At 39.9% G+C, this 21,999-nt stretch overlaps 5 protein-coding genes across 5 annotated transcripts; 2 read left to right on the top strand and 3 right to left on the bottom strand.

Moving 5' to 3' along the window:
- The first annotated feature begins 359 nt into the window (after positions 1-359).
- On the top strand, positions 360-5,893 carry ruvbl1 (RuvB-like AAA ATPase 1). The gene is made up of 11 exons (XM_026922252.3): positions 360-667; positions 1,143-1,229; positions 1,394-1,526; positions 2,810-2,961; positions 3,051-3,140; positions 3,561-3,710; positions 4,293-4,356; positions 4,487-4,685; positions 4,774-4,876; positions 4,956-5,047; positions 5,402-5,893. Exons 1-11 carry the CDS (start codon positions 527-529, stop codon positions 5,559-5,561), a joined length of 1,371 nt encoding a protein of 456 aa, XP_026778053.1. The 5' UTR covers positions 360-526; the 3' UTR covers positions 5,562-5,893.
- Positions 5,894-6,105: 212 nt separating this feature from the next.
- Positions 6,106-7,246, bottom strand: mustn1a (musculoskeletal, embryonic nuclear protein 1a). The gene is made up of 3 exons (XM_026925678.3): positions 6,977-7,246; positions 6,763-6,895; positions 6,106-6,279 (listed from the first exon to the last, which is right to left on the bottom strand). Exons 1-3 carry the CDS (start codon positions 6,983-6,985, stop codon positions 6,194-6,196), a joined length of 228 nt encoding a protein of 75 aa, XP_026781479.1. The 5' UTR covers positions 6,986-7,246; the 3' UTR covers positions 6,106-6,193.
- A 1,027-nt stretch (positions 7,247-8,273) lies between these two features.
- rft1 (RFT1 homolog) lies at positions 8,274-13,148 on the bottom strand. The gene is made up of 13 exons (XM_026931590.3): positions 12,924-13,148; positions 12,739-12,824; positions 12,523-12,642; positions 11,870-12,059; positions 11,658-11,759; positions 10,327-10,461; positions 10,065-10,143; positions 9,940-9,990; positions 9,717-9,847; positions 9,483-9,627; positions 9,196-9,301; positions 8,767-9,016; positions 8,274-8,678 (listed from the first exon to the last, which is right to left on the bottom strand). Exons 1-13 carry the CDS (start codon positions 12,984-12,986, stop codon positions 8,514-8,516), a joined length of 1,623 nt encoding a protein of 540 aa, XP_026787391.2. The 5' UTR covers positions 12,987-13,148; the 3' UTR covers positions 8,274-8,513.
- A 53-nt stretch (positions 13,149-13,201) lies between these two features.
- Positions 13,202-15,726, top strand: c2h1orf74 (chromosome 2 C1orf74 homolog). Its single transcript, XM_026931602.3, has 2 exons — positions 13,202-13,564; positions 14,553-15,726. The coding sequence occupies exon 2, from the start codon at positions 14,596-14,598 to the stop codon at positions 15,388-15,390; it is 795 nt and encodes a 264-aa protein (XP_026787403.2). The 5' UTR covers positions 13,202-13,564; positions 14,553-14,595; the 3' UTR covers positions 15,391-15,726.
- A 1,112-nt stretch (positions 15,727-16,838) lies between these two features.
- On the bottom strand, positions 16,839-21,674 carry sirt4 (sirtuin 4). Its single transcript, XM_026936003.3, has 4 exons — positions 21,534-21,674; positions 19,179-19,666; positions 18,455-18,749; positions 16,839-17,852 (listed from the first exon to the last, which is right to left on the bottom strand). The coding sequence occupies exons 1-4, from the start codon at positions 21,561-21,563 to the stop codon at positions 17,700-17,702; spliced, it is 966 nt and encodes a 321-aa protein (XP_026791804.3). The 5' UTR covers positions 21,564-21,674; the 3' UTR covers positions 16,839-17,699.
- Between the last annotated feature and the right edge of the window lie 325 nt (positions 21,675-21,999).

Genomic DNA, 21,999 nt, shown 5'->3' with positions numbered 1-21,999 from the left:
TGAGTTAAAAAATATCAAGTGTTTAAAGTATTATCACGTTTGCCCGGTTATTGTTAAAAACAGATTATATGTTCAAAAACAATAGTTATTTTTATACATTTGAAATAAGAGAGATGTTCATAGAGTTTATTCAAAAACTTGCAGGAAATTTTTTTTGCTTCGGTCATTCTTGTGCATAATTCCAAAAAATTAAAATTAATAATAATAATAATAACAACAACGCAAAATCGTCGCTGTTTCAATACGACACTTCAACCCCGCACACAAAGGGGCGACTCATTTGAGCTTCCGTCCAGATAGACACCGAAATAATCCAATCGACACACAGTTAAGAAGACTGTTGGCCAATAATCACACGGCGCACTCTAACAGAGGCGGAACTTCCCGAAATTTCCTTGGTAACCCGCATGGAAACGAGCTTCCCCGTGTGTTTGTAGCCGCGCCGATTTCAACGGCGAAAGCAGGTGGCTGGTGTTGAGAGCAGGTTTACTCGCTTCCGCAAAGCTTTGGGATTGCAAATAAAGTCATGAAGATCGAGGAGGTGAAAAGCACAACCAAGACCCAGCGCATTGCGTCTCACAGCCATGTGAAGGGCCTCGGGCTAGACGAAGCCGGCAATGCTAAACAGACTGCGTCCGGCCTTGTGGGCCAGGAGACCGCCAGAGAGGTAGCGAGCTTTGCTAACTAGCTAACGTTAGCTAACGCTGCTCAGCCAGGCTCATGAATGATGAATGAATGAATGGGAGGATGGATGCAAGGATGGATAAACTGAAAACATATACAACAAATACTTTTTGGCAGTTATCTCCGGTTGCTTACTAAGTGTTTAATTCTGTCTTAAGATTTTTTTATTCTCGAATGTAATGTTGACAGTTACACGTTAAACAGCTAAATCTGTCTTTAAAACGACAGTTTAAGGAGAATTTATTTGACACTTTGTCATGTTTTTTCTCTACACCTGATGCTGCTCTTGACAGGTTAATGAGGAGCTGAATATTTTCACTGTAGAGCATGAATCAAACTGCATTGTACTGTGATATGAAACAGGAGCAGAACACACCTATGGAGTTTAGAGTTAGTTACTGTGTATAGGCAAACTTCCTCTCTAATAACTGGTGCAAAATGTTTTTTTTTTTTCCTAGGCCTGTGGCATCATCGTAGAGCTGATTCGTTCGAAAAAGATGGCTGGCCGAGCTGTCTTGCTGGCTGGACCACCTGGAACTGGGAAGGTATTCATTACTTTTTTCTTCTTCACATGATACATTAAACTGAAATCATATTTTCATATCTCAATCAGTAGAAAGTTTTTTTCGAGGGATTATGTTGTTGTGGTGTTGGTTGTAGAAATTGTGTATGTGTGTGTGTGTGTTAAATGTGTGTTTGTGGCAAACAGACTGCTTTAGCGTTGGCCATGGCACAGGAGCTGGGGAATAAGGTGCCGTTCTGTCCCATGGTGGGCAGTGAAGTGTATTCATCAGAGATCAAGAAGACAGAGGTGCTGATGGAGAACTTCAGGAGAGCTATCGGTGAGTCTACACATCCATACACTAACACAGATAAGCGTGGGGTTTCACTGTAGATAAGTCTACACACACTGTGTACACAGTCTGTGTGCGCTGCTTGAAAACATGGTAAAGATTTTAAAGAACACCTGATGAATAAAAGAGGAATGTGTTTATTGATATATCATTTAAGAGACAACAAAATGGAACTAATGCTCTAATAATGTCAATAATAATACATTGCAGCTAACTCCTAAAACAGAGCTACACTGTTTGAGGATTCACCTACAGACATTTGCACTTTATTTTATGTTGCCTACTTGAATACACACACACACACACACACATTTACCTGATAGTAAAACAATAGCATGTGATAACATCTGCAAACCTCTGGTGCTAAACAGTCTGATGCTGCAACAAGCTACAATTATTAATAATTATTACATTTACACTTATGTTTACACTATTTCAGCTACTTGTATTGTACTCTTGTACTCTTTGCACTATTGTCACTAGGTTCACTTTTAAACAGAACTGTGTACTGGCCGGCGCTGCACTGGGACTTACTGTGCCCATTGTCTGTCCCAGTCGTCATTGTACTGTCTTGTACTGTCTTGTGCTGTCTGTGCATGTTTGCACTTGTGCACTTTATGTATAAAGTATGTAGTCCCTTGTAGTTGTGTGTTGTTCTGCGTTTGTCTTATGTAGCACCTTGGTCCTGGAGAAACGTTGTTTCGTTTCACTATGTACTTGTATATGGTTGAAATGACAATAAACTCCACTTGAACTTGAACTTGAACTTGAAATTAATCACTGTATTTTACCCATTTAAAGCTTTTTGAATTCTTAATTTAAAATGTATGTTTTTTCAGAATCTAGGAAATTCTACCCAGTCCTAAATTCTGCTGTTGCAAAGTCTCTGTGACTTTCTTCAAAACTGAAAATCTAATTTTACATCTAATTCAAATTCATGTAATTTGCAAAAAAAGTTTTCTTTTTCCACATTTCAAAACGTTTTCTCATCCATGTGAATCTGAGTGCATAATAACTTTTTTCTTTATAAATCATAATACTTAGAAACACAAACATGGGTATAAAAAGACAAAAAGTAAAATCTGCTCTTTTGAATTGATTTTTCTTTTGGTTTCTACTAGCATGTAGTAATATAAAATTACTACATGTGTCTTATTATTGCCTGTGATAACTTTGACTTCAGAGAGATAACTTTTAATAGTAGCAAATATTCTACTGACACTTGTTTCTGTATAACAGTTAAAGAATGAATTTTATATTGATGCGTGTAGGACTGCGAATCAAGGAGACTAAGGAAGTGTATGAAGGTGAGGTGACGGAGCTGACCCCATGTGAGACGGAGAATCCAATGGGTGGCTATGGCAAAACTGTCAGTCATGTCATCATCGGCCTAAAGACAGCAAAGGGCACCAAACAGCTGAAGGTATAATTGAATAAATAATCCTGTGGGAATGGCAGTTAATGGTATGAGTAGTCAGATCTTGTGATCTATGCTCTGTTTGTGTGACACAGCTCGATCCCAGTATCTATGAGAGTCTGCAGAAGGAGCGAGTGGAGGTTGGTGATGTCATCTACATTGAAGCTAACAGTGGAGCAGTAAAGGTAAGGACAAGACGCAACCTGTTGCTGTTTCTGCTGAACACACTCTGTTTTAGGATGCTGAGGTACCTTATAGGCAGTGCAGGTGTATTGGACATCTAGCACAAGAGACTTTTATACCTCATATTGTTGACATACACACCAGCAGACATTGTGGCACAAACCCACAGATTTCCAGCGTGTCCTTATACACTTCAGCACTGCTGACTTTCTAATGATTCTTTCTTAAAATGCTTGAGAACTTTGCAAAAAGTACTTGAAGCAAAACAAACAGAGGGCAGATGCTTCTTCAAGTATCTACTCATTGGATTACTGGGTGTCTCTCCATTTCCCCAGCTGCTCTATGAGCATATGGTCTCCACGTGATGTTTAGAGCTGTAATTGATCGTTCTGTAATCACGCTGTGCTGTGATTGGTCCGCAGAGACAAGGGCGCTGTGACACCTTTGCAACAGAGTTTGACTTGGAGGCCGAAGAATACGTTCCACTGCCCAAAGGAGATGTACATAAGAAGAAAGAGATTATACAAGATGTTACGCTACACGACCTAGATGTAGCTAATGCACGCCCTCAGGTACATACACATACACACAATAATATAAATATACGGTAAATGTAAATGATTTATTTTTCTACATAAATAATGAGGCATTATTCATAACAAATGATAATGAACTTTCATACAGAACAAGACACATCTGTCTGAATTCTGTCTGCTTAGTGAAAATAATTAAACATTGCTTTGGTGTGTCCTATTAAATATAATTTAATAGTGATTATTATTTTACTTAATGTTAGTAATGTTATAATGGTGTCTTGATCTAGTTGATAGTTAGTAGTGCTAAATGAAGGTAGAGACATGTGAGACCAGTCTTGAACATTTTACCAATTAAAGACCTTAGCAAGTTTTGTCTAAATTTGAGTTTATGCCGAGTTAGATGTTTGTTTTTTGGGGTGCTCTCTCTTCCCCCTCCCCTAACAACCCCAGGTTACTATACTAGTATTAGCTACCTGCTTTTGAATTAGTTTACATAGGCCTTTTTGCTAAGAATTATGGTTTCTATTTAAATTCGGTTATTTATTCAAATGTATTCATATAGTCTGGAGTGTAGCTTATATAATGCACAGTGTCACACATTCTGACTTTGTGCTTTAGGGAGGTCAGGACATTCTTTCTATGATGGGTCAGCTAATGAAACCCAGGAAGACTGAGATCACAGGTAAGCCACATGCGCGCGCACACACATCTGATAACTGTTGTTTGAATCTAGATGCATTCCCATGTTCACGTTTATTGAGTTGGTTTCATATTTGAACACATGCATTCTAACATGGTGTGTGCTTTTGTAGATAAGCTACGAGGGGAGATCAACAAGGTGGTGAACAAGTACATAGATCAAGGTGTGGCAGAGCTCGTGCCTGGTGTTCTGTTCATTGATGAGGTTCACATGCTGGATATCGAGTGTTTCACTTACCTGCACCGAGCTCTGGAGAGCTCCATCTCCCCTATTGTAGTGTTCGCATCCAACCGAGGAAACTGTCTCATCAGGTAGAACTCCTTTAGCCGAAGTGTTTTAAAGCCACTCACTAGCAGGCAGTACTTTTTTTTGATTACAAAATATGGTTTTGTCTTTTAGAGGGACAGAGGACATTAACTCTCCTCATGGAATACCTCTTGATCTGCTGGATCGTGTTATGATAATCAGAACCATGCTGTATACTCCTCAAGAAATGAAACAGGTGAATGTGTGAAAAACAAAGAGACAAGAACAAAGATGTACAACTGTGTTTGTGCTAATTTCAGTCTGTTTGTCTGCAGATTATTAAGATTCGAGCTCAGACAGAAGGCATAAACATCAGCGAGGAGGCTTTATCTCACCTGGGAGAGATTGGCACCAAGACCACCCTCAGGTAATACTTACAGTATAAATTACTAGATTGTACATAAGAAAAAACTTGTTGCCTCTCAAGGCTTCTGTATTATTCACATTAGCCAGTCGTCGACTGATCATTAGTTAGGGGAACCTGGTAGAATATTTATAAAGCATACTCATTAACAGGATTTCTCTTAGAATTTTGTAGGTTTGTGTTATCATGCATACAGGAACAGTATATAGTAAAGTTGTGCCATTTTTCACACCTTTCTCATGCAACACCCACACCCCTATCCCCTACTGTTTTAATACGTCATAGTTTTATATGTCCTTACAATACTCAAAACAGTTTACTTAAATCACTGAATTATTTGTTTGTCTGTGTGCGCAGATATGCTGTGCAGCTCTTAACTCCTGCCAATCTGCTGGCACGAGTTCAGGGGAAAGAAGTTGTAGAAAGAGAACAAGTGGAAGAAATTAATGAGCTCTTCTATGACGCCAAGTCTTCGGCAAAGATCCTTCAGGACCAGCACACCAAGTTCATGAAGTAACTCTCTCTCACTCAGCACTCGCTTGTTTTCTGCTTCACTGGGCCTATAGTTCAGGTCTGCTCTTAAACTCCTCAGGCAAAATGATGTGCAGGACAGCAAAGCCACGACACCCACAGTACATCTAACAAAATATTACTACAAATGGGAAATTGTTAAATAAGAATAATATTGTTCTCCCTGAGAGTTTTCCTTTACCTTACCTGTATGTTCATAGTCTTTGCCTGATTGTTTTGCTGGGTTTGTCAGAATAATTTTTTTCTTTTTGTAGAAGATTTTTACAAACTGTTAATGTTTTCATTTTCCAGAAAAATAAATTTTAAGAATTTAAATAATGTCTGTCCACCTTTTTCATATTTTGTTTCAAATCTGATGCTACACCTCACCATCTGGTTCAATATTCAACCGTAATGTAGGAAATTCTTTCATATGTAGTTAGAACAGTACAAAAACAGAATTACAACTATTATAAGAACAGGTTATGCTGTTGTTGCATAAAGAGACACACAAGTAGAACACAAAATTGGTACCACAAAAGAGCCTGAAATCACACCATGACCATTTTTATTCAACCTTTTACTTCAACACTTAGAATACAGATTCTGAAAGTAGGTGAATCTGAATGATTTTCCATGCTACTTTTTGCTGGGTTTGTTGAAGACGGTCTCTCCTCCGGATCGAACATTACTGAACACGGATGGAGCGACTTTCCCCACACGTTCTGCATGGCAGGAGACAAACATTCTCAAAGTTTATAGCTGATGATGGCTGGACGAATTTAATATTCATCATTCATAACATTCCACAAAAGTCCTAAATTACCAAAATGGGTTTAAAGCTCACAGTAACTATGACATACTAGTTAATTGACATTTCTGTAATGTTTAGCTTTCACTAGTTATCCTGTAAACACAATTCTGTGATAATAACCAGTGCTCTTTCATTGAAGTAGACGAGTAGCTAGAGACTTCTGTGTAAACACATTTGACTCTCCGCTGGGAGTATTTGTGCGTCTGTGTGCCCCGGTTTTGAGACCCTGTGTTACTTTATATGGAGTGGAAACACCAGCAAACCCAAGGCTTGCACACAGACATATTTTACATCCCACCAAGCAAGCACTTCTATTCTTATTCTTCTCTTTGGTGTGACGTACACACACACACACAGCCTGTTATTGTACTGACAGGGTCATCGCTCCACTCACCACATTCCTCCATCACTTCAAAGGTCTTACTCTTCACCGGAGTCCCGGATGCCAGCTTATCCCTTGCTTGAATCAGGTCCTCATTCCTCACCTCCGGCCTCTTTATCTTCCCCTCCTCTCCCTCCTCCTGTAGCTGTAGGAAAAAACAGAAATGCTACAGATCCACAGCTGATGAAGATCAATCTGTATCTCTAATAAGATCCTTTTCACATACCTGAGACATGTTCAGGATCTTTCAGCTGGTGCTCAAATCCAAACTTTACTGCAGCCTTGCAGCTTTGGTTGGAGTCCTCCCTTGAACTTGATGTTTCCTTCCTTCCTTTAAACACACACAATCCCAGTGGACCATAATTGTGCTGGCCAAAGCATGAGTCAGTCCATTACTCCTCCCTCCTCTCTCTTTTCGCTCAGTTCACATGGTGATGTATATGATGGCTTTTCATTCTAACTGGTTCATACGGCTGTGAAAAATAAACTGATGTGCCTTTAGGTATTTTGAAGCAGTGTTCCTGGATCTGTTTATAACTGTGTGTGCACTTGTGATCTTGTTGGGTCAGCATGTGTACTCTCTTCCTCATTCCACTGAAATGACTTTTTTAAAGATGGAAGATCTAACAGATGTGAGCTATTTTCTCATCTGCTTCTCATCACTGTCATTAGTCTGTGAGCTCAAGACATTACATCAGAGAAGCCTGAGTGCACAAACATGTTGGTGCAAACAAATCACAACACACTGATATGAACAATTTTATTTCTCATGTTTTTTTCTCGCAAAATGTTTTTCACAATTTGGTCCCAGTAATAAATATTGTATAGTGTAGCCCATCTCTTTATTATAGGTGTATTTAGTCATTTTTAAAAGTGTTTATAAACCTGTAATAATTTAATGCTCAGGATACTTTAGAAAGATGACATTTGCAATATGTAATAGATGTGGCTAGTTTCTTTGTTTCAGGATTCTGTTGTCACACTTCTGGCCCAAATATTATCACAAGTCCCACCCTCAGCAGCTGCTCAGCTCAGCCCCTTTTTCTTTAAAGGGGAATTATGAGGCATATGTCGTTTCAACAGACTGCATGTGGTTGATTGGGAGAAAGGCAAAGATTTGTCAATGTTTCCAATGCAATTGGCATCACAGGCAGCAGAGGGCTCTAAAAATTACAAACTGCTCCTTCAACTTAGGTAATTGTTACCTCAATAATGATTTATTATAAATATGGTACTGTTAGTGGTATATAATATCATAATTATAATAAACTATTATCAAGTAAGAACAAAAGATTTATTATTAAAAAATAAACTATATTGTCATAAAACCATTCATATTATTCATTATAATACCTACAACTTTGTCCATGTATAAAACATTTCTCAAGCTAGAATTTTTTTTATATTTTATATTTCCATTTTCCTGCTTGTGGGATGGGATATCTTAATTTTTAAAAAAGGAAAAGGTGATCTGTTTTTGCATCTGCATTGACTGTAAAAATAAAATTGATGTAAACAATACATTTTGTAACATCAGATTTTAATGATTGCTTTTGAAATAGAAATTTGAATAAATTTTTTATTACTCCAATAATAAAACAATATACAAGTTTCCAAACACAGCAACCACCCTGAGGCAAAGAATTATAATGTGGATATTTGTGGATTATCTGCATAGTTCTGACAGATGCCTAAATTTATCAAGGCAATACATGATCCAACTCGAAACTGACAGGTCCCACCGATTGTTTGTGGATGTAAGATCATGTGTGTTTTTTGCTGTATTTGGGTAGTAGCTGAGTTCTGACGAACTGAACAAGTCTTGTTTCTGTGAGAAACGCCACTATGACCACAACCAGTAAACAAACTGCTCCAATGGAGACATGCGCCAGCCTCAGCAACCAGCCACTGTCACAACACAGCTTATGCTGAAATACAGAGAAGAAAAAAAATGAAATGTAATGATCTTCATAAACAGCTCTGCCCAGAATATTATTTATATATTGTAAGCTTTACCTCTGAGAAGGCTGTCAGGATGGAACTTATTGTGAGGGTAATTAAGAGTGCAGGATGTGGGCGGAGTCCTGACAGAGGGGTGTAGTCACTGTGCTGGAAGTAGCGGTGTATGTAAATAAGGCTATGGATAATCCGCAAAGCCATGTTGCAGCAGTTTGCCAGGATGAAGCCGACACCCCCAAACAGCCAAGTCAGCCAATAGGAAAGCAGCAGGAAGGAGGCAGATAGTCCCAGCATAACCAGGTTATACCTACAAAACAAAGAGGCTTTTACTTCAAGACATAATTCCACAAATAAAGCTTTAAATATACGAAAATGGCTACGTATTTTGAATGCAGTACGGGACAGCATTTAACATGGATGCTTACATGCAAGCAATATATTAAAATGTGTGTGTGTGTGTGTGTGTGTATGTGAAAACACACTAACCTGTCTACCTCCTCCTTACTCATGGCAGCAAAAACAAAACACTCTGTTACGCCATTAATGGCTAAAAGTAGTACGTAAAAACTGTAACAGCGTAAAAGCGAGGGACCTGAAACACACACGTATAATAATAACAACATGAGACAGTAAAACGCATATGCATCTCAATGGCTTCCAAAACAGAATGACTGAATCGATGAATGTTCAAATATGCCACAGAAATTAATTTATTAGCATTCATGCATATTAATAATTTTCTGTAGAATGTTTTTTTTAAATGTAAGTTTTACCTGTTCCACTGCTCAAAAGTTCCCCTCCGTACATATCGAGGGCCAGGTAAGAGTAGGAGTAACCAAACGCAGTGATAATCAGACCGATCAGAAGAACCAGTTTCAGCAGACATTCCAGTACATGAGCTGCGATAGAGACCTCCTCCTGCAGAACAGACAACATTCATCAGTCATCCAAGCTCTTATCTGAGTGGTTAATGGACTAAGGGCTGGTGTGTGATCACAGGTACTGACTTGTTTCTGATGCTGTATGTCACGTCCCCGCTCTAACACCTTGGCGAAGAATACGTAGAAACTCTCCTCAATAGGCAGGAAGAGAAACCGAGCCACCATCGAGCCAAGATTATTCACAATATCATACACCCCTAAATACCAAAACACAGGGATAAAGGAAACGAGTCTAACACCGTATATATAAGGGGTGTATTTTCATTTATGTCCTGAATAATGTACTCACCCTGGTCTCCAAAGTTGAGCACATTCAGAAATGTCATCACGTAACGCTCGCCTGCAGAACGAATGTGATTAGAACACATTCAGAATGACACAAAACACACACGTAAAATAGTTTATGTATAATACCTTCTGTGAGAATCTGTTTGAGGAAAGATTGTTTGAAGAAACTCCAAGTCAGTGTGGCAAGCTTCCAGTTTATCAGTGGCTACACACACACATATATACACACACATACACACATACACAAACAGAGATGTTTGCAGAAAACCTGTCAACTATTGGCATATTTGTATTTTTTAAATATTACATTAAATATTGTAAACCTAAATTATCTTAATTGAAAAAACAATATACATTTTAAAATAAGTCAGTTTAGGCTTATTGGCACCTGTCCGTTCATTCTGGTGGGCAGCACCTCTGAGATGTGGCGCAGCGGAAAGAACTTCTTCCGTGCTTCCTCAGAACCCAGGAAATGCATGAAGTAGACAACGTAGCAAAGACACAAGAACACTGCATACACACACTAAAAACACAAACACACAAACAAAGATTTACACTGAATAAAGATGCAGCAAGCTAGAGGACACACACATACACACACACACAAACCAATCAGCCATAACATTAAAACTGCCTGCCTAATATTGTGTAGGTCCCCCTTGTGCCACCAAAACAGCTCTGACCCGTCAAGACATGGACTCCACAAAAACTCTGAAGGTGTGCTGTGTGTATGTGACACCAAGATATTAGCAGTAGATCCTTTAAATCCTGTAAGTTGTGAGGTGTTGCCTCTGTGGAGCAGACTTGTTTTCCAGCACATCCCACAGATGCTTATGTGGGAAATTTGGAGGCCAAATCAACACCTTCAACTCTTTGTCATGTTTTTCAAACCATTCCTGAACAGTTTTTGCAGTGTGTCAGGACGCATTATCCTGCTGAAAGAGGCCACTGCCATTAGGGAATATCATTGCCATGAAGGGGTTTCCATGGTCTGCAACAATGTTTAGGTAGGTGGTAATGTCAGTGTCAATTTAACATCCACATGAATGCCAGGACCCAAAGTTTCCCAGCAGAACATTGTGCATCACACTGCCTCCGCCAGTTTGCCTTCTTAACATAGTGCATCCTGATGGCATCTCTTCCCCAGGTAAGCAATGCAGTCACTCAGCCATCCTCATGATGTAAAAGAAAACGTGATTCATCAGACCAGGCCACCTTCTTCCATTGCCCCATGGTCCAGTTCTGATGCTCATGTGCCCATTGTAGGCGCTTTCGGCAGTGGACAGGGTCAGCATGGGCACTCTGACCGTTCTACGGCTACGGAGCCCCACACACAGCAAGCTGCGATGTGTGTTCTGACACCTTCTATCATAGCCAGCATTAACTTTTGCATCAATTTGTGCTACAGTAGCTCTTCTGTGACATCTTTTGGTAGGTACTAACCACTGCATACTAGGAACACCACACAAGACCTGCTGTTTTGGAGATGCTCTGACCCAGTCGTCTAGCCATCACAATTTGGCCATTGTCAAAATCGCTCAGATCCTTATGCTTGCCCATTTTTCCTGCTTCCAGCACATCAACTTCGAGAACTGACTGTTCACTTGCTGCTTAATATATCCCACCCGTTGACAGTGCCTTTGTAATCATTAATCAATGTTATTCTCTTCACCTGTCAGTGGTGTTAATGTTATGGCTGACTGGTGTATATACACTTACCTGGGCAGCAGAGAATATATAGAGACCCCACTGAGGAGCAGAGACCACCATCATCACGGTGACAAGACACTTAGCAATTATTGCTAGACTTTCCGCAATCACCTATTCAGAACACAACCATGTAAGCAATTTATTTTGATTAGATAGATGCTAATTTATTTTTATGCTAACTTTACCTACACAATAAACTATTTAAATGCTTTCTTATTTACCTTTAAGCGAACAAGCATATGAGCATGAGCAAGAACCCAGAGAGGCTCAGCGAGCAACTCGGTTAGAGCGGCCATGCAGAAGATTCCCACAGCAGGTCCATAATGTGGGACAGTCTGAGGGTCTGGAGCCTGGAGTAGCCACAGCCACACACACACCAGTAACACACCCCAGAGACAGCCGAGTGGTAACCTGAGGAGCAAGAAGAGTGGGAGGGTCAGCCTTTTGTAGAATCAATGTCGAAAAGAATGAACCTCATGTTTTTTAGAGAAAAACTGGTAGTGTTGCTGCCTCACGGTTCCAGGATCTGCAGTTTGATCCTGAGCTCAGCTTACTGTCTGTACAGTGTTTCACAGTAGGTGACTCCCTGTAGGTTTCCTCCGGGTTCTCTGGTTTCCTCCCACCTCCCAAAAACATGTCAGTAGGTGGATTGGTTACGCTAAATTGCCCTAGGTGTGAATGTGTGTATCCATTGTGCATGGTGCCCTGAGATGGACTGGCATCCAGGCCAGGGTGTATTCCTGCCTCGCACCCAGTTCTCACAAGTGTTCCCATTATAGCCACTGGATCCACCACCAGCAGCACCCTGACCAGGATAAAGCAGTTACTGAAGATGAATGACTATTTTAATTAAAGGACAGGGGAGTCTGCTTACGTAAGCCATAACAGGTTGATAACCTGTCTCCAGTTACGCCCCGCCCCTTCTCCGCTTAGACACGCCCTCCTGAACGCCTCTCTGGACAGGAAGACCAGTGTGGAGTACAGCAGCGTCAATCTGCAACAGAAGCACTGCTGTGAGGTTCACAACAAATATACACACCCTAAAACAAAAACTGTGGCAAGAACACACCATATCATAATACCAACATACCTGACGTTTACCACACCTATCAACTCCTTGGACACGAAGCGCAGTGTGAACGCGTTCAGGAGGAAAGTAAGCACCCGGAACAGAACCTAAATAACACATGAACCCAAAGTCAGGTTAACTCAGCTCTACCGGCATGCAGTAGTGTACCCAGAGCTGGTTACATACACATCAGGACAGAATCAGACCTGAAGCAGGACGTTGTAGGATGCGAGAGTTGATGCACTCTTGAGGACGTCTTCAGAGCCCATGATCCAGTTCACACCTCTCAGGTAAAGAGCCAAGAAACTTCAGTCACACAAACCGCTCGTGAAGGACACGAATCATTAAAACCTCTGTTCACCTGTATTTTTCCACACATTACGACATACACTGTTAGACCAGTAACCACTGACTGAATGCATAGAGAACACTGGCAAAATCAATGACTGTAGTTATTGGGCAATATACGCTTTACTTCCTGGTTATGGAAAACCCTTTCATAATAAAAGTCACGAGACGCCTTAAGCGGAACTGAAATGTAGTTCAGAGGTAGTTTAAAAAATTGCAAATGTAGAATTTGTTAATATAATTTGTCAGATGTGAAGTGCATGCTCCGGTTTAGGATTGGCTGTGTTTCTTGAACGGTATGAAACTTTTATTTTGACGTTTCGTGTGAACAAACTTAAATGAGAAACGTGCGTTGTGCAGTTTAAAAACATGGCTGAATCACAAGGAAATATGTAATGTACTCTAGTGATTGTAGAAAAGTTGTAGTAGTGCTGCTCTACAGAGTGGGGTGTCATGACGGGTGAGATGAAACAGAAGTTGCCCCCTCTTAACTGTCTGGGTAAGTTACATAAAAACATTATAATATGCAGTGTTAGTGTTTTTTATTCTGGATGTAATTGTTCATTCATCTCTTCAGTAACTGCTTTATCCTGACCAAGGTGGTGGATCCAGAGCCTGTCCAGGGAACACTGGTCTAGAGGCAGGAATACACCCTGAACCAACACCAATCCATAGCAGGGCACCATGCACAAACATTTCAGATGTAGTTTTGTCCATGACATGTTTTAAGTCTGAATGTGTGTGTGTGTGTGTGTGTGTGTGTGTGATGGACAGGTGTCCTGTCCAGGGTGTATTCCCATCTCCCACCCAGTGTTCCCGGGATAGTCTCCGGATCCACAGAGACCCTGACCAGGATAAAGCTGTTACTGAAGATGAATGATGAAAGATGTTCTGTCTTCATACTGTGAAAAGAGAATCTGCAACACTCTTAATGTCGTACTATCTGAGTATTTATGATGATGTCATAGAAATGTTATTTCCAGCTGCAGGACATCCTGTGATAATCGCTGTGTAAAGAATAAAGCACGATGGAGTGTGCTGTTATAGGAAAATAATCAACATCATGGTGATGTGATGTGGCCTGATCTGAAGCAGAGTTACTGTTCCCACCCCAAAGTTGATTATTTTCCTGTAACAGCACAATGTGTTTTATTCCTCTTATACCACTTTAATTTGCCAACGATGACAATTTTTAATTTATGAATGAATGATACATAATGCTTTACCTGGTAATGTCGAACATTGAGATGACAAATTAGTTCCTAATACCTGCTGTGGTATAAACTACTATTAAAACTGGATGTTCTACTTTATAAAAAAAAAAATACCAAATGAAAAACAGAAAAAAACTGCTAACGCAAAGTATGTTATCCATATGAATATTATCACTGCGTGTTTGTATACCATACAAACTATGCTATTGGATTATGACTATGAAATAGTGATTTTTGCTCCACTCCTAACTCAGATGTTGTCTTGTCTTTCAGCTTATTTGTATCTATAGCCTAGTTATAGGGAGACAAAGGGAAAATGGTGGTCTCAGCAGATGTTTTCATCTCAGCAGCCCAGAGGTTTCTCTGTTGTGGGAAGAAGAAGAAACAAATTCCTCATTCATCATGTCTTGATATGGCGGTGCAGATCATTGCTGTTGATCAGGGCCTTAAACCGGCTGTTCTGTACGACCTTAATGGTGCATGTGCAGAACAGATCCAGCGATATGTCAGCTCACTGCAGGAGGCTGGAGTACTGACCACAACACTCCGGATATTCTCCATCAATGGAAGTTGTCTTGTTGTGAACTCTAATCTGATGAAGGAACATTTGAGTGAAGTGCTTAAGAAAAAGAGCCTTCTCACTGTTGATGTGTGTCCATGGAAGGAGCAGCCGTCTCTGATTGTCATGGATAGTGGCACCAAGCGTATGGTCAAAGACATGCTGGACTTTTTTATGGACGAAGAGGACGAGCAGCCGTCAGTCAGTGTGGTGGGAGAGGAGCTGTATGACCGGTGGAACTTGTGCACACTTTTTGGGATCCTCCTGGGCTATCCTGCTTCATACTGGTTTGATCAAGTGCAGAGTTTTGAGAACTGTCTGAGTATGACCCCACTAGTGGTAAATAAAGTTTGGGTCTGCTGGCCAGTATGTGATACAAAGCACAGCAGTTGTCTTTACTCATTCAGTGTCCCTGAAGTGTTGTGGGCAGAAGTCGATACCTATATAAAAACCTGGGTGGAGCATTTGAGAAGCCAATTTTGCAAACAGACAGTTTTGACCGAACTCAGTATTTCAAAGGAAACAGTCACTTTGCCCACTGTAGCCCTGTGAGTGCTTGTGCTTTTATACGGTTTTAGTGCTCCAAAGCCTTGTTTGTGTTCACCACAGCCCTGATTTGGAGAAAACTATAACACACACTTTAAGACGGACTGGCTGATTTAGATTTTTTTTTAAGTGTAATGCACTACTGGCTTCATGCTGTGTTTCTCCTCAAAAGTCATTTGGGGGAAAAAGCATTATAGAGTAAATAATCCACCTCGTTCATCTTCATTACATCTGTTACTGTGTTCCACTTGTGCTTTCTCGACCACTGATGATGATGTTATGTGTCGGCAACATGGGCTGAAAAATATCAGCCCCAATAAAAGGGCATTTCACTCTGTGTAATCACCTGACTTGACTGTCACTGATAGGTTGTTTGAGTTTAGAAACTGGGCTAGAAGGAAATCAGCCCCAGTCTCACTTATTCATACCATTCTCTGTATATTTCTTATGATCATTGGTGGTGCTGTGGCATTTGGTTTCCCAGAAATTCAACATACTCCACTTGGCAATGAAATAAATAAGAAATGAAACTTTTTACTGGTGTCTTTGAAAGATACAGGGCTTAGTCCTGCTACAGCCCATTAACACCTGCCACCCTTGCCCCTTAAATTAAATAATCTATGTAAAATACATTTTTTCTATGCCCAGGAAACTAAAATAGGGTTAGTCCTGGGATCTACACTGTTACCCTCATATAATTTGGGGGGAAAATGTCCTTGTTATCGCTAATACCTAGCCAGCTAATTAACTGCTAGTCCACTAGCTTGTATTTGCGACAAGCAGATACGAGTGGGAGTATCTACGTCTCATATTTGCATTTGTCGTGTTGTCAGTGATTTATATAACAATAGCCAAACCAAAATATATCATAACACAAGCATTCAAGAGCAGTGTTAGCTCAGTGGTTAAGATGTTGGCCTCCTGATTGGAAGGTTGCGAGTCCAAATCCCAGAGCTGCCACTGCTGGGCCCTTGAGCAAGGCCCTTTACCCGGCAACTGTTCAGTTGTATAAATGAGATAAAATGTAAGTTGCTCTGGATAAGGCCAAATGCTGTGAATGTAAACGAATCTGTTTATCATGAACATTAGCAGAGTTAGACAGCAACTGGTTAAGTGCTAGTAAATGAGATTTCCTTTGACACAAGTGGGATTTTAGCACTGTCATATTCTCAGTGATTTATGTAACCCTGAAATACCACACCAATCCATCTGTTTTTTTAAAATAATATTAGCTTATTCAGCTAAGTCAGTTAACTCGCACTATTGCTAGTTGACTAGTAAACTCACTCTCACTTCTGACAGGTGAAAGATGAGCAAGATTTCTGTGCAAATTTCTCAGTGACTTATTTAGCCAAGTCAATCAAAACGACCATAATTTTACCTACTTCAGCTAGGTTAGCTAGTCCGTTAGCATTAGGGGTATGTTCTGTGACTAAAAGATTCTGGATAACACATTGTTCTTATGGCATTTGCCACAGGTTCAAGTTTATTCGAGCTTATTTATTGAAATCTAACTCTCCCCAAATTTATTTATTTATATTTTTTGCAGAAATACAAAGAAAGGCTTTTAATTATTAAAGGTTTCTTTTTTTAACCCAAAATTTGACCCAAAAACCAGAAATAGCCATTGAACAGCAGTTAACCATTTACAAATCACATTTTAAAGTTCAGAGGTACAAGCCTAAATGCATACATGTGTCCTAAATATTGAGTATTACTCAACAATGAGATAATGAGCTGAATATCAGATATGAGACTATGCAACCACAAACAGCTAACTCTCTGTATTATCATATGAATCCACCGCAAATGTTATTTTATTTTTAAAACAGTTTGCATGTACTTTAACATGAATTAAGGCTAATGTCCAGTGACCCATCAGTTAGTCCTATTTAGTAGGCAGTAAACTAATTAAAAACATTCCATCACTACAGTTAAAAAGCCTAATAACAATACACATTTCTGACTTTCACTCGAGTTACCCTGAGTTGCAGTTAATAGAACAGTTAAAAAAAGGAGTGACAGTTATCAAGTCTTATAAGGTCTCTCTGCATTAAAAACCCTCTACCCTCTACATTTTCCCTTCTAACATTCGTTCTTTTCAATCATGTGGGTTAAAGTAAATGAAACAAGCTAGATCATTTAAAACATGGCTATTGCTAGCAATAATAGATAATTAAGTCAGTTTGTATTCTTCCCATCATTGCACAGTGAGGTAGAGTCCAACAATTTTTATAAGTCGTCATGCCAAGGTTTCTGAGTTTCAGTACCACTGAAAGTGGGGAAAATGTTCCATGCATTGGCTGTTCTTGGTCTTAGCTGACACTGAGGATTGGCAGCACTTCTCCACATCGAGCGCTCACTTTAAGCTCAGCAAGGTGGTCAGCTCTCGTAGGACCAATGTTCACAATGGCCACTGGGAGTCGTCTCTCGCTGGCTGCTAACAGGAAACGGTACCCAGAATACACCTGGACATAACAGTAGAGCTGCATTTGGTAAAGTACCAACCATGAAACTGTACTTGTGACATATAAAAATGCTAAGCATTTGTGTTTTCCAAAATACATTAAAATATTCTTATAATATCTTTTAAATATTCTTATTTTTTCACAGAAATACTCATTTGAAACTTCTAGCATATTATTACATTCAAACATGTGAAACGCTTAAATATTCTTATAATATCAACAATATGTAGATATTATAAATATTCTTGTAATATCTCTTAAATATTCTCATTTTTTTCACAGAAATACCCTTTTGAAACTTATAGCATATTTATTACATTCAAACACATGAACCGTGTCAGCTGAGGTGTCAGTGAGGGCACACAGAGTCCATGAGTGCAAACTGAAGGCCTGTGGATTTTCACTGTCAACCAAGGTGCAATCAATCAGCAGTCTTTCTGTTCCGCTTACAGAAGAGCTTGTGACATGTGCTTCAGGCCAATATCGGCTCTGATAACAATAACTAGTACTGAATCAATACTTCCTTTTCTGTTAATAAACTGCATTCATGTTCATGGTATCTCCTTGTACTTGTATAATGATAAAGCACTCTCAGCGCTCACCTGCAGTGAGGATCCAGCCACAAGCACAGCATCAGCCTCAGCCAGCCTCTCATGCACAAACTGCACAGTTGCTCGGTCCACCGTGTCACCAAAAAACGTCACAGCAGGCTTAAGGATGCCACCGCAGGACTGGCAGGAGGGAACCCTGAACTGCAGCACCTGTTCATCCGCCAACATCACGTCTCCGTCCGGTGCCACCTCGCCTGCGCTTGCCTCCCAGCCAGGGTTCAGTGCAGCAAAACGCTTCTGCATCTCCTTCCGTGCAGTCAGCTGCCCACAGCCCATACACACCACCCTGACACACACACACACACACACACACACACACACACACACACCAATGCACACTCTGCATCAAAAATAGAATAAAGCTTAAAAAAGTGTGAGTTTCAAACTCTAAGCTTGTTTGGGTCAAACTGATCAACTTCACATTTACTTCTAGTAACTGTTTATCCTGGAACTTGACCAACTTTTTAAACATATAATAACCAATAATACTAAAAATTATGTATCCAAAATGAAACCTTATGTGCTAAGCTCAATCGGCTGCTATCGTTAGGATTTGCAAGCATGTTAAAAGGTTTTATGTGTATATTGCTAATAACGGAGATTAGGATTTTTAGAGATTCAGACAATTTACACAACTGCACTGTAATAATATTAAAAAAAAGCCTGGTCAGCAGTACATTCACTGATAAGCAGTGGACTTTTCCACCTAGACTACCTGTGTGAACAGCCATGAAGCTCAGTCAGTCTCTGGTGTCCTGCCTTTGAATGTAAAGCATCCACGTTTTGAGTGACAAGCCAGTGAACTTTGCCTTTCTCCTCCCAGTCCCTCAGGGTATAGTGAGCTGAATTTGGCAGGTGGGAAGAGAACAGCGGCCAGCCCACATAATTGCGGGCCCAGTAGCGCTGCCGAGCCCTGGAACTGCACATGAACTCGGTGTGCTGCATTGGCCTGCGATTTGTGCGTGCATATAGCCCCACACGTTCTGAACGATAGTCAGGGATTCCTGACTCAGTCGACATACCTGCTCCAGTTAACACAAAGAGACGTGAGGCTTGTGATACGAACGTCTGGAGCTGCTCCAACGAGCTCCTGTCTGCCGAGCTGCTGGATGGAACAAAGTCTAGTGCGCCGACAGGAACTGAAGAGGCAGCACGTCTTCCCACTGCCACACACTGAGGCAGGGATCGCCATGGCAGCAGCATCTGGAAGAACAGCAAACGTTAGAAAAGTAAAGTGTAGAGCCCATTTTGCACCTGTTGTAATAACTGCACTGCTGCAGAACCTCTTGCAATTCACTTTTATGTTAAAGAATTCATCATTAAATGCTTATTTCCAATTAGATATATGCATATATGCTTAATTACATATGCTTATTTTACATACATCGGTTAGGGCAAAGATTAATAAAATATCTGTGGAGATCAATGAGAGTATTGTAACTGTAAAGTTAGCTGACATTGATTTGAACAACTGGGTTACCAAATTTCTGGCTTCTTGTAGATCTGCAGGTCCTGTACCCATTCATTTGTAAACTATACATTTGCTTAGAGTGACTTGAAATGTACAAATTGTTCAAAATAATAGGCACTCAATCCACACATCAGATATGAAAAAATTTCTGGAAATGTAAGAGAAGGTAGCATATCCACGTCATTACTCCACTCTGCTTGAGGTTTCTATGGATCTACACTGTCGATAAAACTAATTTTATCCTTATGCTGGAGGTTGGTATTCCTTTTGTAGTACGTTGTGATACAACCTCTTCTCTTTTAAGTCCAAAAAGGTCAGTGAAACATCTCTTCAAACTCTTACAGCATGTGTGAATGTGTTTGTAACATGTAAACTAAGAACTAATGTCACCAAAAAGGCAGAACAATCCCATAATGCAGCATGATGATGATTTCTAAGGCCTATAGGAGTAAAAATGGACAAATTCAGTCATGTATAGTGGTAATGCATATCTATAATAATCTGACATATACGGACACAGACAAATGGTTATTCATGATGAGAAAGCACAGAATTAAAGTGCTTTGCTTTTCCTATAAAACATTTGCAAGTGTAAATTAGAAAGCATGGCATAGCGGTTCTGGTGTCTTGATGTCTATGAGGTCATCTGGTGTAAATTAGAGTTAAATGGACCAAATAGGTGTGTAGGAGATGTGGTGGCTCAGTGGTTAAGGCTTGAGCTACAGATCAGAAGGTTGTGAGTTCAAATTCCAGCACTACAACGCTGCCACTGTTTGGTCCTTGAGGAAGACACTTAATCCTCATCTGCTTAGTTGCATCCAGTCTCAATTGTATGTAGCTTTGGATAAAGGCATCAGGCAAAGGATTGCATGAAAAGAATCAGTGAATTACTGGTGATCACAAACAGTCATAAAAGAAAATCCAGCATCTTAGGCCATGCAAATGTGAAACTATATGAAGTGCAGTTATGTACAGTCTCCAGAAATGGTTTGGGCACATGTTATAACATAAGGACTATACTGTAGGAACTGTATTTATAAACCATTATAACTAATACGTTCCTATCCCGGCTATAAGTATTCTTCCCTGTAACCTGACTGTAATATAGAGACCAAAATAGACAGGCTGCATTTTTCATTATTTCCTCCTTGTGAAAAAGAATCATTACAAAGGCAATTGTGATGACAGCATTTTCAATCAAAAAAAGAATTAATTCCTTTTTTGTTTAAATTTATCATTCATTTTGACAAAAAAAATTTTTTTTGAAAGAGTTGCATATATTAATAACGTTGTTGTTCTGTGATTTATTAACTTTATTCACTTAAATAAACAGAAAGCTCTAGCTCAAAGCACACAGCAGGGCTTTTCATGATCAGAACTGGTCTATCCCCTGATCAGAAAACCGTCTGTGTCCTTCACAGCAGTAAAACAGCTCCTCGTGACTCTTTATTCCTAATGTCCATGCTGACATACAGCCCCAGTGTGCAACCACAACAGTCCTTTCCATTACTCCTAATGGAGCTTTCTGAACTGCCGTCTTATAAAAGTGGATAAGCTCATGTTCAAACCCTGTAATTGCAGTGAGCTTAAGTGACTTACCGACGCTGAGTAATTTTTCCACAAACCCATGAAGCTACAGAACTTCCATCGCTATGTGTTCCTTACACAACAGTGTACAGTGCTTATGTACTGCTTCTGTAGGTCGGATCGTTACAATCACTTCCGTCTTAGAAATTACTGGTGCATCATGGGAAATGAAGTCCTGTTGAACCAACAGCCACTGTGTTGAACCCATGCTCTAGGAATTCTTAATAGACAATTTTACATGTACAAAAAGGTTTCTTTGAGATCATTAATCTCTCTCTCTCTCTCTCTCTCTCTCTCTCTCTCTCAGTTCAGTTCAGTTCATCAGTGCATTATTGGCATTAATGTTATAAATCACATTGTTGCCAAAGCAATAGTGCAAGTAGTTTAAATATGTGTATATATGTTTTGTTTTTTTTTTGTATAAATTTTGGTTTGATCTACTTCCACTATTTGCTTTGGCAACAATGCGATTTATAAC

The sequence above is a fragment of the Pangasianodon hypophthalmus genome, chromosome 2, assembly GCF_027358585.1.
Source record: "Pangasianodon hypophthalmus isolate fPanHyp1 chromosome 2, fPanHyp1.pri, whole genome shotgun sequence".
Classification (NCBI taxonomy): domain Eukaryota; kingdom Metazoa; phylum Chordata; class Actinopteri; order Siluriformes; family Pangasiidae; genus Pangasianodon; species Pangasianodon hypophthalmus.
The sequence above is the reverse complement of the archived record's forward strand: the minus strand, read 5'-3'. Positions and strand labels throughout refer to the sequence as shown.